Here is an 18,049-nt window from a genome sequence, read left to right as displayed (position 1 = left end):
AATAGATATGAATTAGTTTGGTCCTTTTATAGAAATAAAAAATGAGCCTCAGTCCTCTAAAGGATTTGAGCTGAAAAGGTTCAGCAGATTTATTTTAGACAAACATGAGGAACAATCCTTTAATCCGGCGCTGCTCACCAAAACATGATGCCTGATTATAATATGATCAACAATCTGCCTGCTGGATTACGATGGATTTATGACAGCTCGGAAATTCATCTGCAACTTCCCTCCAGTGTTACTGAAACTGCTGCTGAGAGAAGCGAAGACATTCCTGCCGCTCTCACTTTGGAAACGTTAATTCATCTTTAAAAATATTCATTCATAATTCTACCAAATTCACAGACAGCTAAAAACACCTTTTTGATTTCCTGCAACATGTGACTTAAGAGCGTTTTAAATTAATATTTTACTTTTCTAACTCAAACTTCTCTGAACCAAACCCGGAACAACTAGAGAACTTTAAAGCAAAGCAACGGATTTAAGTCCAGGGTGTTCAAAGGGTGGCCAGGGGGCCATTTGTGGCTCCTGGGCTGATTTTGTGCAGTCCACAAATTTTAAAAGTGACCTAAATCTGGTTTCTATTTCTAAGAAGTGAGAAAAAGAAGTTTCAGCTCATATTTTCAGCATCCAGGTAATCTTTATTTTAAATATTTGAAAGTTTTTAGAAGGTAAAGAGAGGATGAAGTCATTAAAAAACTACAGAGAAGTTGAAGTGGAAATATCCGATCTGATTAGATTTAGTCCAGAAGTTGGACTGACGACTCGTTCATGTTTAATTTGCAACAAAAACAAAAATACGTATATTCTCTTATTAATTCAGAGTTTCCCCCAGTAAACCTGCTGAGCCCGGCGGTCGGGACGCCGAGGCGTCCGCCATGTTTTTGTATTAAAAGATGTTAAGTTGACAGGAAATGTAAAATATTACTGGGTAATTACTTGTCTTAAAAAAAAACAATTAATCAAAAATACAATTAAAATGAATATCAATTATTTTCACTTCTGTTTAATCCAAATGAAGTCAGCAGCTCCATCGGGCCCCCAGGGCTTCAGGGGCCATAAATGATGATATTTTAGCACAGATATGTTACTCGTCTCTACTTATAGTGACAAATATAACAAATGATGTTTTGTTTTGTTTTTCCGTTTTTTTTCTTCTTCTGAAGACTTTCTACTTTCCCTTGATCTTGGAGAGCCTGTAATGACGAACAGTCAGTGAGAGAAAGAAAGGACAACCGCCGTCTTCTTCCCCAAACTCTGTCTTTATTACAAATTATTGAAATTATGAAATTATTAACATTTCCTAGAACAATCACATTCCTGTGTCCTTTCTTCTGCTACAAAAAACCACACACAGCCTTCACCTGTGTAAAAAGGTATCAACTCTCACCAATCAATCCAGAGTGCAGCGATATACATTAAAAAAACCATTTCTCAAATAAGAGGATTAATTATGTTGAATACTGCAAGAGGGAGATGTAATAATGGACAAAACCTTAAGCTCGCTCTAATGTGTTTTCAATAACTACTGTCCGACTGAATAAACTACAGTTTAATTGATTACATAGCAAGGGAGAAAAAGTAAAGTCTATAGTAATAATAATAAAAACAATAATCATAATAACAATAATCATAATAATAATAATAATAATAACAATAATCATAATAATAATAATAATAACTCCTTTTTAACAGATAAAACAACACAATGTATCTCAGGGTACCAATGTTTAATCGGGGAGTGGAACGGAGCTAAAAACGGCCGTTATGGGACCGTTGTAGCTAAAATGTAGCTAACTGCGATCCTAACAAATCCTTTTTTTCTTTATTTATTTTCAATGTTTCAGCACATCTATCAATCAAATTACAAATCATATCCACATATACATTGTTACTCCACATTTTTAAAGGGGGGGCAGCCCTCACCAGCTTCACACTACTAACCTGTAATGACGAACAGTCAGTGAGAGAAAGAAAGGACAACCGCCGTCTTCTTCCCCAAACTCTGTCTGAAGAGCGAGGGCCGGGGCTCCTCAACTCCGGTCTCCTGGTGAGACGTTGCCCGAACCTTCGTTACCCTTTTTTTTTTCTTTTTCTTTTTCTTTTAAAACCCATATATGTAATTAGTTGCAATACTATTAATTTCTGTGTGGTGGCGTATATTTTCTTAAACAGATTTTCTGGACTATCACCAAGTGATAATTAAATTCTCCCACTTTATGGTGTATCACAGATACATAAATGTAACATTTATTTATTGAGATGATCAAAGCTGCTGAATTTGATTTAATGGTTTCAGCATAAATTAAAAGATTTTAAATTGTTTAACATTTAAATGTAAGATTTTAAGGAGCTGGTAAGTTTACTTTGTAAAAGATCAAAGAACAATCTTCATAGTTAGATTGTCTTGTTACCATAGCAACAATCTGATGCTGTGAGTTTGAGCTGTTTGTTCACAAATACAAATGAATAAACTGTAATTATAACTGATTGTTTTCAGGTTGGCCAGTTAATCTACTCTCTCTCTCCCAGATTAAATCCAACCCAGAAGCTGTTAGAGGTGCTGATGGTTTTAGCAGCAAGAGGGGCCCCTAGGTCAGATTCTGCCCCAGGCCTCATGCAGCCTTGGACCGGCCCTGCAGGATGAGTTCAATCTGCTGCACTGAGCAGAGATGAGCAACAAACTGAGATTTAATTCAATGCTGCTAATGTGGCTTTAGCAGCTCTAACATTTCTGTCTGTTGAGTTTTAATAAGAGCCACAGAAACTGTTTTGGTTGCTTCAGTTTCTCAGATCTCCGCCCTCATTAACTCTGACTAAGTGGACAAAACATTTGTTATGGGTTGGTGCTTCGTGTAACCAGAAAAATTATATAAAAATAATAATAAAATAATATAAAACCAGCGTGAAGCTCCTCACAGGCTGAACCTGCATGATGAGATTAGCGTTGGTTCGTTAACCGCTAACGCTCTGACCAACCGGGACACAGACATGAACTTTACAGCGCAGACAGCGCCACACGCTGGGCAGCGAGATGAGATGGAAACAACACATAATTGTTTGTTCACACATTTAAATCATTCTCATCTCTCCTCAACGCTCCTCTGAAAGAAAGACTACAAGCAAAGCATGGCGGGCTGCCAGGCTTCTGATACACTGGGCTTCTAAACCCTGTAATTCATTTATCACTAATCAGCAAAATGAGTCAATATTCTAACATTTTCTAAAGCATTAGTGAATTAGTCAACATTATATAATGTAAGTGTGCCTGAATTAGGTTAAAATAAGCTAATTTTTATCCAATTTTTTTTATTAAACAAATTAAAATTGTGCATAAATTATACAATAAATAATAATAAACAATAGGTTTCAGAGCAATAATGAAACTGGGCCAGAGACCCGGTTGCTGCTCACAGTGATGAAGTGAAAACATCTTCACGCCTCGCATCGGGCGGTCTCCATGACAACCATTAGACACATTTTAAGGTCATCTGGAGTTCAGGTTCACAACTTTCTGTCCTACCATCACAAACATAAATGCGGCGTTTGCTAAACTGCCATGTTCTAAAAGACTTTACAGATGGCCCTCCAGCAGGGGGCGTCAGACACACTGGGCTTTATTTACAGGTGGCAGAGTAAAGGGGGAAGAGGCTAGAGTCCTCAGAGCCGAGCTAAGAATAAAGTTTTTCCTCCTTTGCAGATTTTTGCCACTATTTTTCAGATCAGTTTTCTTTTTGGAAGTAAAAACTAAATCGTGTTTCCAGCCATGAAGTTTTGGATCTGTTGATCTGCTCTGCCTGCTTCCTGCCGTCCGGCCGGTTCCGTTCGGATCATTTATGTTTTTCCATAAAGTTTCATTTTCCCAGGAGGTCCGATGATCCACCGGGATCATTCCTGCCTGGAATCTGCAGTGTGTCTGGATTAATCTGGATAATGTCACTAACGGTTACCATGGCGCTGGTGGAGCAGAGGGCGGACGCCATGTCGGTTTGGGACAGGCGGGCGGCCATGTATAGCCCGATCAGAACCGGTTCTGTCCAGGAAGAGGAGGCAGAATGAAGCTTCAGTAAGAATCAGGTGAAAATAAAAACTTTATTGGTTGAAACACAAAGACAAACTTTACAAAATAAAAGTCAATAATTCCTCGTGATTTCTCTCTCTGGTTCGTCCCTTTGGCTTTTAGAGGAGGAAAAATATCCAAACACCAATTCACAACGCAAAAAACATAAAAGCAAAAGCAAACCCGACAGACATCCAGCAGGGCGGCGCCACTGCACAACAACAATGGAAGCCAGCGGCCGTGCTGCAGAAAGCAGATCATCATTATTATCATTATACACAGAATGACTGGATTCAGCTCCCAGTGAAACGTTTAGAGGAGCTCAGGGAGCCAGGAGACAATCAGAGAAAAACCCAAAAACTGTCCACTCCTCCATCACTCCTCCATCCATCACTCCTCCATCCTTTTTTATGTCCATTTAGAAACACCAGCCATCTCTCCATCTGCTCCACCTCCGTCAAATTCACTCCATCTTAGACATCTCCAGCTTTGTCGTCTGGGTTTCCTGAAACAGAGAGATCAATATGATTCATTGATTTGGTTCATAGTGAGCTACTTTAACATTCATCTGGGATGTTAGCCTGTATGCTATCCCGGTTAGCACTCTCTGCCATCCGGTAGAGCTGACAGGAGCCTGGACGGATTGATCGTTTTTAATAACTGGCGTCCAAACCTGAGGACATTTCATGAACAGCAGATCTTCATCAGATAACTTGTAATAACTTTATGCTTCACACTAAACAATAGGAGAGCAGAGAAGCTAATCAGAGTCTACCCGACTAACTTTAGGGTTTAATAGCGCTCCGTATCATATTCATCATCATCATCAGTACCATAAACAGACTGTCCAGTAAGAATGAGCAGGATGAAGACTGGTTTGCAAATAAACCAGGTTAGAGGTTTAATTCAGGACAAACCAACATGGAGGACAGACTGACGGAGTCTGCTCCAATCAGGATTTATGATGACATAGTTTAGGTTCCTACTGATGGATTCATTTCATTTCACGACCCGAAGACGGCAAGATGACCAGAAGATGACCAGAAGACGACAAGAAGACGACAAGAAGACGACAAGAAGATGACCAGAAGACCGGATCTGAACTGGTCTCACCCGGATCCACCGGGTCAGTCAGCAGAACTGGGCTCTGGTTCTGCTCCTCAGATTAGTAATGGCTGCAGCAGCTCAGCCATCATCGCCATGACAACAAGAATGATGTAACCATGGCGACCGGTCAGCTCTGCTGGGCATTTTTCTCCCCCTGCTGCTTAGATGCAGGACAACACCGAGTGTTTTCTGTGCATCAGGTAACCATGGTAACCCTCTGGGAGATCAGAGGTTAAAGTGACTCAACTGAACATTGATCACACTGGAAAACCAGAACCAGGAAGTGAAACCAGGAAGTAGGAACTGACCTCGTCTGAGTCCAGCAGAGGGGGCAGCGCTCTGTGGAAAGAAGAGGAGCCAGTTAGCTGGAGGCTAGCTCGACGTTAGCTGGAGGCTAGCTCAGTTCGGGTTGCTGAGCGGGAACTGACTCACATGTCGGCCATCGATGACGGGATGTTCTCTTCCACCCACTTCAGATCTTCATCCTGTCCCGACACGTTCACAGAAGAACCGCTTGGTTAGCAAACAGCTGAAGCTGATGAAGATGGTGGCGATGAAGATGATTTACAGAGCTCACCACTTTGTTGGGTCTGGCTGTCCCGTTGCTCTCGGTCTTCGTCCCCCTCATCTTCATCCCGTCTGATGGGAAACAAACAGCAAAGCTTCAACATGTCAGAGTTCCTGGACCAGCTGAAGGCGGTGGAGGTTTGGTCCGCTTCCAGTTCACTTCCTGTCTGGGCTGAACCGTTCAGTAATACATCTGTAGGAACTGTGACGACCAGCAGCTACAGAATCTGGTCTCCATAACAACAATCCAGAACTATAGAACCAGATGAGACACGTTTACAGTCTGACCCGGATGGAAACCACAAAAACTGGAAAATTATCATTCAAAACATAACGTGACTTCAGCTGGCCTTAACCTTTTTACTTTCTAGTTTATCTTTTTAAAGCGGTCGCCACTGATGAACAATTCCTGTCAGATTCCTGCTGCCGGAGCCAGCCAATCAGAGCTCACGCTTTAGACACGCCCACTTTGAGTCTGCAGAGAACCACGACTCAATTAGAAGGTCAACAAGCTTCAACATATAAGAAACAACACACTAAGCCTCAAGACTTCAGCCATCTGCTGCTTTTATAAACATATTAACTATTTAATAAGGATTATTATTGGATTTGCACTGATTTCTTATTAAATATTAAAACCAGTGACCCCCTGAATCAAACAGGAAGCAGTTAAAGGGGTAGCTAAAACTTCACTTCATAACAAACTGCAGCTTCACTGGAGGCTGGGAGGAAAGGCTGAGGAAGACAAACGATGAAGGTTTCTGACCAAAAGCCTCGTTCATCATGGGCTCCTTCTCCTCCTCATCCTCACTGTCCCCGTCCACCAGGGGGCTGAAGGCGTACCTGACACGCACAAACACAGTCCACTTAAAACCACAGAATAAAACATGACCCAACCCCAGAACGCCTCTTACATCTGATTATTTGCCGACGGTCGCCATAGGAACATGATGACCAATAGGATGACGGAAAACAGGAAGCGCCAGAAAGCGTCTTGGATCCAGACTTCCCTCCAGTCCTAAACCAGCAAGAATGAAAACGTTGGAGACGTGACGACAGAGAGACATAAGGGCGTCTCCTTACTTACAGGGAGACACCTGGACATGGTGAAGTTCTTCGCCGTCCAGATGATGAAGATCACCGAAGCTGAAAACAACACAGAGATTTAGAAAGGCAAGAAGAGGAAGAGGAGGAACAGGAGGCATTCACGCACCGATGACAGCAAAGATGAGGGTGTTGCTGAAGTGTCTGAAGAGAGAGAGCTTCACAACGTTCCTTCTCAGCTTCAGCAGCTTCATCGTCTGAGCCAGGCTCACGAAGATGTGGGACCAAAGGTCAAGGAAGCTTCATCGAGAAACCGAGACGCTACAGCTAACCCGGACCAAATGCTCCAAGTAGACATAACACAGAGCGCCATAAAGGAAGACGCTAACATAGAGGACGCTAATATGGGGGACGTTAAAATGGAGGACGCTAACATGGAGGACGCTAATATGGGGGACGGTAACATGGAGGACGCTAATATGGGGGACCCAAACATGGGGGACGCTAATATGGGGGACCCAAACATGGGGGACGCTAATATGGAGGACCTTAATATGGGAGACATTAACATGGAGGACGTTAACATGGGAGACGCTAACATGGGAGACGCTAACATAGAGGACGCTAACATGGAGGACATTAACATGGAAGACGCTAACATGGAGGACATTAACATGGAAGACGCTAACATGGGGGACATTAACATGCAGGATGCTAACATGGAGGACATTAATATGGGGGACATTAACATGGAGGACGTTAATATGGGGGACATTAACATGCAGGATGCTAACATGGAGGACATTAATATGGAGGACATTAACATGGAGGACGTTAATATGGGGGACATTAACATGGAGGACGCTAACATGGGAGACGCTAACATAGAGGACGCTAACATGGAGAACTCTAACATGGAGGCGCTAACATGGAGAACGCTAACATGGGGGACATTAACATGGAGGACGCTAACATGGGAGTCGCTAACATGGAGGACATTAACATGGAAGACGCTAACATGGGGGACATTAACATGGAAGACGCTAACATGGAGAACATTAACATGGAGGACGTTAATATGGGGGACATTAACATGGAGGACGCTAACATGGAGAACTCTAACATGGAGGACGCTAACATGGGGGACCCAAACATGGATGGCGTTAACATGAGGAACATTAACATGGGAGACGCTAACATGGAGGACGCTAACATGGAGAACGCTAACATGAGGGACATTAACATGGATGACGTTAATATGGGGGACATTAACATGGAAGACGCTAACATGGGAGATGCTAACATAGAGGATGCTAACATGGAGGACATTAACATGGAAGACGCTAACATGGGGGACATTAACATGGAGGACGCTAACATGGGAGACGCTAATATAGAGGATGCTAACATGGAGGACATTAACATGGAGGACGTTAACATGGAGGACATTAACATGGAAAACGCTAACATGGGGGACATTAACATGGAGGACGCTAACATAGAGGACATTAACATGGAGGACATTAACATGGAAAACGCTAACATGGGGGACATTAACATGGAGGACGCTAACATGGGGGACATTAACATGGAGGACGCTAACATGGGGGACATTAACATGGAGGACGCTAACATGGGAGACGCTAACATAGAGGATGCTAACATGGAGGACATTAACATGGAAGACGCTAACATGGAGGACATTAACATGGAGGACGTTAATATGGGGGACATTAACATGGAGGACGCTAACATGGAGGACATTAACATGGAGAACTCTAACATGGAGAACGCTAACATGAGGGACATTAACATGGAGGACGCTAACATGAGGGACATTAACATGAGGGACGCTAATATGGGGGACCCAAACATGGATGGCGTTAACATGAGGAACATTAACATGGGAGACGCTAACATGGAGAACTCTAACATGGAGGACGCTAACATGGAGAACGCTAACATGAGGGACATTAACATGGGGGACCCAAACATGGAAGACGCTAACATGGATCGCTAACACATAAGAGGCAGCAACAGTCTGATTCTCTACAGCTAAAAAGGAAAGGTTCAGCAGTGGATATCCACCAGCAGAGGGCAGAATCGAGCACAGCCAGAGGAATAGCAGCCAGAAGAACATCATCTTCAGCCTGAAGACAAAGGGAGGAGGAGGAGATGAATGCAAGAATAAAGAAGGAAGAAAAAAGGAGGATGAGAAAGAATAAATAGAAAGAAATTAAATCAGCAGCTGATTGGTTCTCAGAGGCTTTTTCTTCTTCTCTGTTTTCAGATTAGAAATCTGGACCTGGAGTTCAACCAGGCAGACATAACGAATCAAACAGCGAAACGATATTCAATCATGACTGAAGGTTCTGATGCTGTAAGGATATCCACCAGACAACGCAGGAGTCGGTCAGAGCCAGAACCACGTCACACACTATCAGGCTCCGGTCGTCATTTCCCCGATCCTGCAGAACACACGGGTTAGACCGGGCCGGAACTGATCCACAACTGGGCTGGAACAGGTCCAACAGAACCGGGCCAGCAGGTCAGAACTCACCGTGTGGACCCGCAGGATTCCCTCGATGATGGAGAAGAGCAGGTAGAGCAAGCCGACGCCGACCACTCTGTGCAGCAGGGCACCCAGCCTTGGCCTGACAGAAACAGGGGGGGTAGAAGGTCACAGGGGTTAAAGGTCATAATAGCTTAGAAACAAAGAAAACCTACAAATCTGGGAATCATGAAACTTAAAGCATCTGTAACATCAACTCTGGATGCAAAAAAGTTTATTTGAGTTTATTTTTCTTATGTAACAAAACGCATTAAAACAGATGTCTGTGAGTTGCCGGAGTGAGGCATCTTGCTGCAAAGATCCTCAATGCAGGATGAGAGGAAGTTCAGGAGGGAACCCGATGGATCTGTCAGCAGTGTTCTCGATCATTTTAATCTTTGAGACATGTTAATAAATACAAATGCTGTCAGAACCTTGAACAGGCTAGGAAGTGATTCGTGGTTCTGGGCGACCCGTTCTCTCCAGGCCCAGTTCTGTTATACTACTGGGATTACTGTTCTCTGATGGCAGCAGTTGCTGGACTCACTTGACGATTCCATATCCCAGACTGGCGATGATCACCAGAACTCTGGCCAGCGTCCGCTTCACAGCCGAAAGCACCTCGGCAAACACCACCGCCCCCTGGACTGCAGGAGGACACATGACAGCTCAGGAGGTCGAACCAGGAGGAGGAGACGCTGGCTAACAGGGTGACATGATACCTGGCTAACAGGCTGACATGATACCTGGCTAACAGGGTGACATGATACCTGGCTAACAGGCTGACATGATACCTGGCTAACAGGTTGACATGATACCTGGCTAACAGGCTGACATGATAAATGGCTAACAGCCTGACATGATAAATGGCTAACAGGCTGACATGATAAATGGCTAACAGGCTGACATGATAAATGGCTAACAGGCTGACATGATACCTGGCTAACAGGCTGACATGATACCTGGCTAACAGGCTGACATGATACCTGGCTAACAGGCTGACATGATACCTGGCTAACAGGCTGACATGATAAATGGCTAACAGGCTGACATGATAAATGGCTAACAGCCTGACATGATAAATGGCTAACAGGCTGACATGATAAATGGCTAACAGCCTGACATGATAAATGGCTAACAGGCTGACATGATAAATGGCTAACAGCCTGACATGATAAATGGCTAACAGGCTGACATGATAAATGGCTAACAGGCTGACATGATACCTGGCTAACAGGCTGACATGATACCTGGCTAACAGCCTGACATGATAAATGGCTAACAGCCTGACATGATAAATGGCTAACAGCCTGACATGATAAATGGCTAACAGCCTGACATGATAAATGGCTAACAGGCTGACATGATACCTGGCTAACAGGCTACCCGGCTAACAGGCTACCTGATACGCCCTCATAGCTGATGCTCTGGAACTCGGCATAGTACACGGCTTTCTCCAGCATGCCCAGGAAGATGACGCCACCAATCCAGAACTGGATCCGCAGCAGGCTTCTCCAGTAGCAGGCGGACAAAACCAGCCACATCACAGCCAGCAGCACATACCCGATGCACATCACCATGTAGAACTGCAGAGACACGGACAAGTTAGCAGGACATTGGAGTTAGCCAGTGGAGTTAGCACGGGGAGTTAGCAGGAGAAGTGAGCCAGTGAAGTTAGTAGGAGGAGTTAGCCAGTGGCGTTAGCAGGAGGAGTTAGCCAGTGGAGTTGGAAGGAGGAGTAAGCCAGTGGAGATAGCCGAAGGAGTTAGCCAGTCTAGTTAGCCAGTGGAGTTAGCAGGACGAGTTAGCCTAATCAGTTAGCAGGTGGAGTTAGCCAGTGGAGTTGGAAGGAGGAGTAAGCCAGTGGAGATAGCCGAAGGAGTTAGCCAGTCTAGTTAGCCAGTGGAGTTAGCAGGACGAGTTAGCCTAATCAGTTAGCAGGTGGAGTTAGCCAGTGGAGTTAGCAGGATTAGTTAGCCAATCTAGTTAGCCACTGGAGTTAGCAGGAGGAGTTAGCATAATCAGTTAGCAGGAGGAGTTAGCCAGTGGAGTTAGCAGGAGGAGTTAGAATAATCAGTTAGCAGGATCAGTTAGCAAGAGGAGTTAGCGCCCATGACCGTGTCTACAAAACTTTTATTTGAGTTTTTACTGAAGCAGCATCTGACACGAGGTCAGAAAGAATCTGCCTTTAATTTGAAGGAAAGCCAAGAAAATGGCTCCACAGTCTGCAGGGTCCATATCTGGTCTAGTTAAAGGCCCACCGGAGCTTAACAATGTCTACATGTTCATGTTTGTGTAGGCCAAACTGTAGTCTCTCATGGTTGCTATGGAGACCTAGAGACCCTGAAGATGGGTCCAGCGGATCAGCTCCGTGGTCTGTGGTCCACACAAGGAGAAACGCTGTTTGTGGGTCGGGGTTGACCCTTGACCCTAAAACAGGACTAAGGTGTGAATTGAGTTTTGGTTAGGGTTAGGCTATAGAAATGAATGGAAGTCAATCTAAGGCTCCTACAAAGATACCCACGCAAACGTGTGTTGTGTGTGTGTGTGTGTGCGTGTGTGTGTGTGTGTGTAGGTGTGTGTGTGTGTGTGTGTGTGTGGGTGCATGTGTGTGTGTGTGTGTGTGTTGGGGTCTCACCACCATCAGAGGCCACTCAGTTCCTGAGATGAAGCCATGAGGTCCCTTCATGCTGACCCGAACTGGAAACAGAAACACAGAACCAGTTCAACCAGGAAGAGACCAAACACTCTGAGTGCGTATGTGTGTGTGTGTGTGTGTGTGTGTGTGTGTGTGTGTGTGTGTGTGTACGGACGCTGCAGTGTCCACGGCCCGGTCTTCTGGACCTTGATGATGAACATGTAGGGTCCGTCCTCCCAGGTCCGAGCCACAATGTCGGAGTCGCTCTGAGGAACAAACAGGGTCAGCTCCCTGACCTTTCACCCCGCAACAAACCCTGACTCGGTTCTGGTGACCCGACTGACCTGATTAGAGGAGACACCAGCAGCCTGAGGACCAGAGAAGAAGAAGATCAGTCAAGTTCACATGAAGGTTCTGGACCATAGGTCCAAACGGCTCTGACCGGAACCGAACAGAACCGGGCCGTACCTTTGGTTCTGGTTTCTTAGCTTCCCTCCTCTTCCTCCCGGACTTTTCCTTTGAGTCATAACGGAAAGACAACATTAGAGTTCAGAACCAGAACTGGACCGGCTGATACGGCCGAACCAGAACCACACCCAGCGACGATGCGTTCACTGACCTCAGGTAAAAACCGAAATGGTTGACCTGAAATGTGATCTGTCCAACAGGTCGAGTTTCAACTCCAAGGCTAAAGTATTGATCAATCCAGAACCAGGTCTGGTCCAAACACCAGCCTGGGTTTCTGCTGCCTCCAGCAGCTCAACTTTAACCTTTTAAAGGTCGATTCAAGGTCACCGTGAGTTACATTAAAGGTCACAGAATCTATCCTGCTGTTTTACAGTCCTGACGAGTCCGTTAGCAGCTCTACAGCCTGACCCGGCTCGGTTCTGGTCGTAAAAAGGCATCAGGAGAAGAACAGCAGGATGATTCTCTCTCTCAGCTGAAGGAAACCACAGATTCACTGAAATTAGTTTACTGTTGTAGACAGAAAAAACGCAGCAAAGCGTCGTCCAGGCAACAGTAGCCGAGTTGTTCCTTCAGCTGACGGCCTGTTTTAGAGTCTGTGTACTCCAGGTCTCCATAACTAAATGAATTATTATTTCAATGATTAATCAATTTGTATGGATTCGGCTACAGAAGTGAGCCGGCCAACTGCTGGTCAGGGGTTTTATTTTTTACATTTAAAGCATTTTTAATTAAATAACTTCAGGTTTAAATTTTTTTATTTTTTTTTTCCATTTTTTTCTCCGGAGAGTTTTTGCGGCACTAGTGGCTCGTATTTTTTCTACAGTAGGCAGACAGGAAGGAGGGTGAGGAGACGGGGGAAGACATGCGGCAAAGGTCGTTGGGAGTCGAACCCGCGACGTCCGCGTCGAGGACTAAGGCCTCCAAACGTGGGGCGTGCTAACCCGCTGCGCCACCACAGCACGCCCCAACTTCAGGTTTAATTTTGAGTAATTTGTATATTTGGAGGGGAAAAATCTATTTGAGGAATTTAACTTAAAAAGAAAAGCAATGAGAATCAAAGTTTCTTCCCGTTTCTCAGAACGAGGCGTTCCTGCGGTGACGTTATCAATGTTGCTGCTTTTGGACCCACCGGAGCTGACGACGATGACACCGAGTTCTCCAGCAGCTTGGTCGAGTTCAACGGCGCTATGCTGAACTGAAACACGAAGCAAACAGCTTTAGTTGCGTTTTTGTCTCCGACTCGGCGGCTGCTCATCCGGCGGTCCTCACAATGGGGCGCTTTATCTGGCAGCTGATTGGCTCGTAGGTGTGCCTCATGAAGGACCCCGACCCCCCCTCTACTTTCACCGAGTCCGAGATGTAGTATTCCTCTGGTATCAGCTGGGTGGAGACACAAACATCAACTGAGCCATAAAATCCTACAGAAACACGGGCACTTGAAGGCAATGCACCTGGACAACAAGATTAAAGCTGCAGGAACATAATAAAATGTCTTAGTGATAACTGTCACCATGTTCCGGAAACAGCCAATCAGAGCCAGGAGGCGGGTCTTAGCGCTGTCAATCACAATGTCGTGTCGTGTGACGCTGTTCGTCCCTTTGCTCTCTGCTACGCTGCAGCTAGATGTTTATTAGAATAAAGTTTATTGATCTTTGAGAATGTTTCCATTACTGGAAAATGGTCTCAAAACAACAATATTATCGTTTATCATGATTTATCATCCAGCTAAATTTGTTACAGCGACAGGCCTAAGCACGGCCTGTCGCTAATGCTAATGATAGCTAGCACAGTCAAAAATGACAACAAATAAATGACTTTCCTATAACAGCAATTTGTTTCTCTGGCATTAACACAATTAGAGAGTACATGAGGATGATTGACAGCACTAAGATCAATCTTTTTACAGATTTTCTGTTTCATATCAAACTGTCACAACATGGAGGAAGTTTGACAGGAAAAATTATCTTCAGAAAAGTTTCATGCTGCGGCTGCAATCTGCAGCGTTTCTGCTCCAAACAAACCTCCGAGCCGAACCAGCACCCGGCGGTACCACCAGAACCCGGCCGGACTACCAGGACCCGGCGGTACCACCAGGACCCGGCGGTACCACCAGGACCCGGCAGGACTACCAGGACCCGGCGGTACCACCAGGACCCAGCGGGACTACCAGGACCCGGCGGTACCACCAGGACCCGGCGGGACTACCAGAACCCGGCGGTACCATCAGGACCGAGCCGCTTACGTTCTTGTTGTAGACCTCGTTGTAGCAGTGGGAGTTCCTCAGGTACCAGGAAACGTCCATCGTCGAGGACGAGTCGCAGTCCTGAGGATCAGCTGAGACAAACACAGAGGTCAGGGGTCAGAGGCCAGGCCGAGTCGGACCGGACCGGGTCAGAACTCACCTCGCAGGTGGATGGTGCTGTCTTTGAACAGCGTCTTCCTGAAGAGGAAGAACTGAGGCTCCTGGTTCTCCTGAAACACAACCAGAACCAGAGGATCCGACTGAACCAAACCCAGCAGCAGAGCTACAGCAGAATGGCCTAGTCAAAGCCCAGACCCAAACCTGACTTAAGTCCTGTCAAGAAAACTAAAAGATCAAAAGTTCGGTTCCTGTAAATAGAATAAGGAGGTTCTGGAGGCTGTAACCCGTCCGTGAGTTCGGCTGCTCTCTTAGTGACGTCACACACGATTCTTACAACTAAAGTCGTTAAATTCTCATTAATCTGCGCATTGCCATGTTCGCCATTTTCTGATCAGATCAGTTCATGTCCTTGACTCGGCTTTAATGACTAACCCAGAATCAGCTCCATGGAGCAGTAGAACCGAACCAGAACCACCTGAAACCGAACTCGCTCTCCTCCTTGGAACCTTTTAGCGTCACTAACTTTTAGATAACAGAAAACTCACACCGACGTGCACCGTCCACGTCCCCGGTTCCGACACGGCCCGGACGAGTCCAGGTCCGGCCGCCAGCAGCAGCAGCAGCACCGCAGAGCAGCAGAACCCAGAGCCGGTCCGACCCGAACCCACAGAACCCGCCATTCGAACCAGCAGGAAGAAGAAGGGACCAACGGATAGACAGTTCACAACAAGCGGGACACTTCCGGATTCCGGGTGATGACGACACAGGAAGAACAGGACGGCGTTCAGGGACCGTGGGACTTTTTAAAAACAACACTTGAGAAGGTTCTGGGAGATTCTCTGACCCGGTTTAGGTCCAAAGCAGGTTTCCATAGCAACATAGAAATTTTAAATCGTTTTCTGCTTTATTGTGTCACTTACTGTCATATTATTTCTGTTTGTTCTCATATTTTTGTGGTGAAAAACTGAAATTTTGCTGATTAAATGCCTCCCTCATTCCCTCAGCATGACACTGTCTCCACTACCTCCATTTGTTTTTACAAACATCCCTAAAAAATAACCCGAAAGTTTGGTTGAGCCTGTTGGGATGTTTCATCCTTAGTGTTCATCACATTTTCATCTGAAAAATGGGGACAAAAATCACCTGGTCAGAAACTAGGCTTAAACTTTCCTTTTTGATGAAGCTGATGGACTAGCTAATGTTATCCTGAGCTGCGGCTAGAGGCGACAGGAAGACAAGCTGAACTTCTTGCTACTTTCTCCTACTACTCTGCATTTATTATTAACTATAGTAATTGTATAGATTATGGGCTCAAGCTCATTTTCCTGTCGGTCGTATCAAGTTCAGGGATGTCCACTGAAGGACAGTTATACATTAACAATCTGTTAAAAATCAGGATGTTGTGGGCCGGTGGGCAGAATACTTCAAAGACCTCCTCAATCCCACCAACATGCCTTCCATTGAAGAAGCTGAGCCTGGGGACTCTGGGTTGGGCTCTCCACTCTCTGGGGACGAGGTCGCCAAGGTGGTTAAAAAGCTCCTCGGTGGCAGGGCCCCGGGGTGGATGAGATCCACCCAGAGTTCCTTAAGGCTCTAGATGTTGTAGGGTTGTGTTGGCTGATGTGACTCTGCAATATCGCATGGACATTGGGGGCAGTTCCCCTGGATTGGCGGACTGGGATGGTGGTCCCCCTGTTCAAAAAGGGGGACCGGAGGGTGTGCTCCAATTATAGAGGGGTCACACTCTTAAGCCTCCCTGGCAAGGTCTATTCAGGGGTCCTGGAGAGGAGGGTCCGTCGGATAGTCGAACCTTGGATTCAGGAAGAGCAGTGTGGTTCTGGTTCTGGTCGTGGAACACTGGACCAGCTCTACACCCTCAGCAGGGTCCTGGAGGGTTCTGGGAGTTCGCCCAACTGGTCTACATGTGTTTTGTGGACTTGGAGAAGGCGTTCGACCGTGTCCCTCGGGGAGCCCTGTGGGGGGTTCTCCGGGAGTATGGGGTACCGGGCCCTTTGATACGGGCTGTCAGGTCCCTGTATGACCGGTGTCAGAGTCTGGTCCGCATTGCCGGCAGTAAGTCGGGCTCGTTTCCGGTGAGAGTTGGACTCCGCCAGGGCTGCCCTTTGTCACCGATTCTGTTCATTACTTTCATGGACAGAATCTCTAGACCAGCCAAGGTGTTGAGGGGATCCGATTTGGTGGCCTTAGGATCTCATCTCTGCTTTTTGCAGACGATGTGGTCCTATTGGCTTCATCAGGCCGTGATCTGCAGCTCTCGCTGGAGCGGTTCGCAGCCGAGTGTGAAGCGGCCGGGATGGGGATCAGTGCCTCCAAATCCGAGGCCATAGTCTTGAGCCGGAAAAGGGTAGAGTGCCTTCTTCGGGTCGGGGGGGGGTCCTGCCCCAAGTGGAGGAGTTCAAGTATCTTGGGATCTTGTTCACAAATGGAGGAAGAAGGGAGCGGGAGATCGACAGGCGGTACAGCGTCTGCTGTGAAGCGGCGCTGTACCGGTCCGTTGTGGTGAAGAGAGAGCTGAGCAAAAAAGCGAAGCTCTCGATTTACCGGTCGATCTACGTTCCCACCCTCATCTATGGTCATGAGCTTTGGGTCATGATTGAAAGAACGAGATCGCGGATACAAGCGGCCGAAATGGGTTTTCTCCGTAGGGTGGCTGGGCTCTCCCTTAGAGATAGGGTGAGAAGCTCAGTCATCCAGGAGGGACTCAGAGTAGAGCTGCTGCTCCTTCACATCGAGAGGAGCCAGTTGAGGCTCGGGCATCTGGTCAGGATGCCTCCTGGACGCCTCCCTGGTGAGGTGTTCCGGGCACGTCCCACCGGGAGGAGGCCCCGGGGAAGACCCAGGACACGCTGGAGAGACTATGTCTCTCGGCTGGCCTGGGAACGCCTCGGGATTCCCCCGGAAGAGCTAGAAGAAGTGGCCGGGGAGAGGGAAGTCTGGGCCTCCCTTCTGAAGCTGCTACCCCCTCGACCCGACCTCGGATAAGCGGAAGAAGATGGATGGAAGCTGTTAAAATATTACAACACTCTGCAGTCAGGGAGTACTTCTTAAAATTAAATAATATTGAACATCTTTTCACATTTCTGCAATCTGACACTATCTACATAAAAACTGATTTGATTTGACTGATAAAATATTATTTAAGCTTTCAGCTGTTGTTTCTGTGTCATTCTGAGGTCTGAGGGGTGAATAAATATAGTGGACCGAGTTTTACACCTGGGTGGAGAAAGTACT

At 46.2% G+C, this 18,049-nt stretch overlaps 1 protein-coding gene across 1 annotated transcript; it reads right to left on the bottom strand.

Annotated features, from left to right (window-relative positions):
- Positions 1–4,073: 4,073 nt before the first annotated feature.
- Positions 4,074–15,563, bottom strand: LOC102217895 (transmembrane protein 87A-like). Its single transcript, XM_023351471.1, has 21 exons — positions 15,343–15,563; positions 14,838–14,907; positions 14,678–14,769; positions 13,705–13,815; positions 13,565–13,630; positions 12,436–12,483; positions 12,312–12,335; positions 12,143–12,233; positions 11,968–12,029; positions 10,732–10,915; positions 9,877–9,976; positions 9,339–9,432; positions 9,169–9,246; positions 6,948–7,056; positions 6,822–6,880; positions 6,649–6,752; positions 6,501–6,577; positions 5,745–5,806; positions 5,600–5,652; positions 5,476–5,506; positions 4,074–4,565 (listed from the first exon to the last, which is right to left on the bottom strand). The coding sequence occupies exons 1-21, from the start codon at positions 15,475–15,477 to the stop codon at positions 4,524–4,526; spliced, it is 1,692 nt and encodes a 563-aa protein (XP_023207239.1). The 5' UTR covers positions 15,478–15,563; the 3' UTR covers positions 4,074–4,523.
- Positions 15,564–18,049: the final 2,486 nt, after the last annotated feature.

This window comes from Xiphophorus maculatus, chromosome 18 (assembly GCF_002775205.1).
Source record: "Xiphophorus maculatus strain JP 163 A chromosome 18, X_maculatus-5.0-male, whole genome shotgun sequence".
Classification (NCBI taxonomy): Eukaryota; Metazoa; Chordata; class Actinopteri; order Cyprinodontiformes; family Poeciliidae; genus Xiphophorus; species Xiphophorus maculatus.
This window is presented reverse-complemented; position numbering and strand designations above follow the sequence as displayed.

Excerpts from the sequence above, each read along its gene's own strand:
- LOC102217895 (XM_023351471.1), bottom strand. The coding sequence starts at position 15,477 with ATGGCGGGTTCTGTGGGTTCGGGTCGGACCGGCTCTGGGTTCTGCTGC. Across the intron at positions 12,484-13,564 it reads TGTCATCGTCGTCAGCTCCG|GAAAAGTCCGGGAGGAAGAG; the intron begins GTGGGTCCAAAA and ends TATGACTCAAAG. Across the intron at positions 9,247-9,338 it reads GAATCCTGCGGGTCCACACG|GATCGGGGAAATGACGACCG; the intron begins GTGAGTTCTGAC and ends TGTGTTCTGCAG.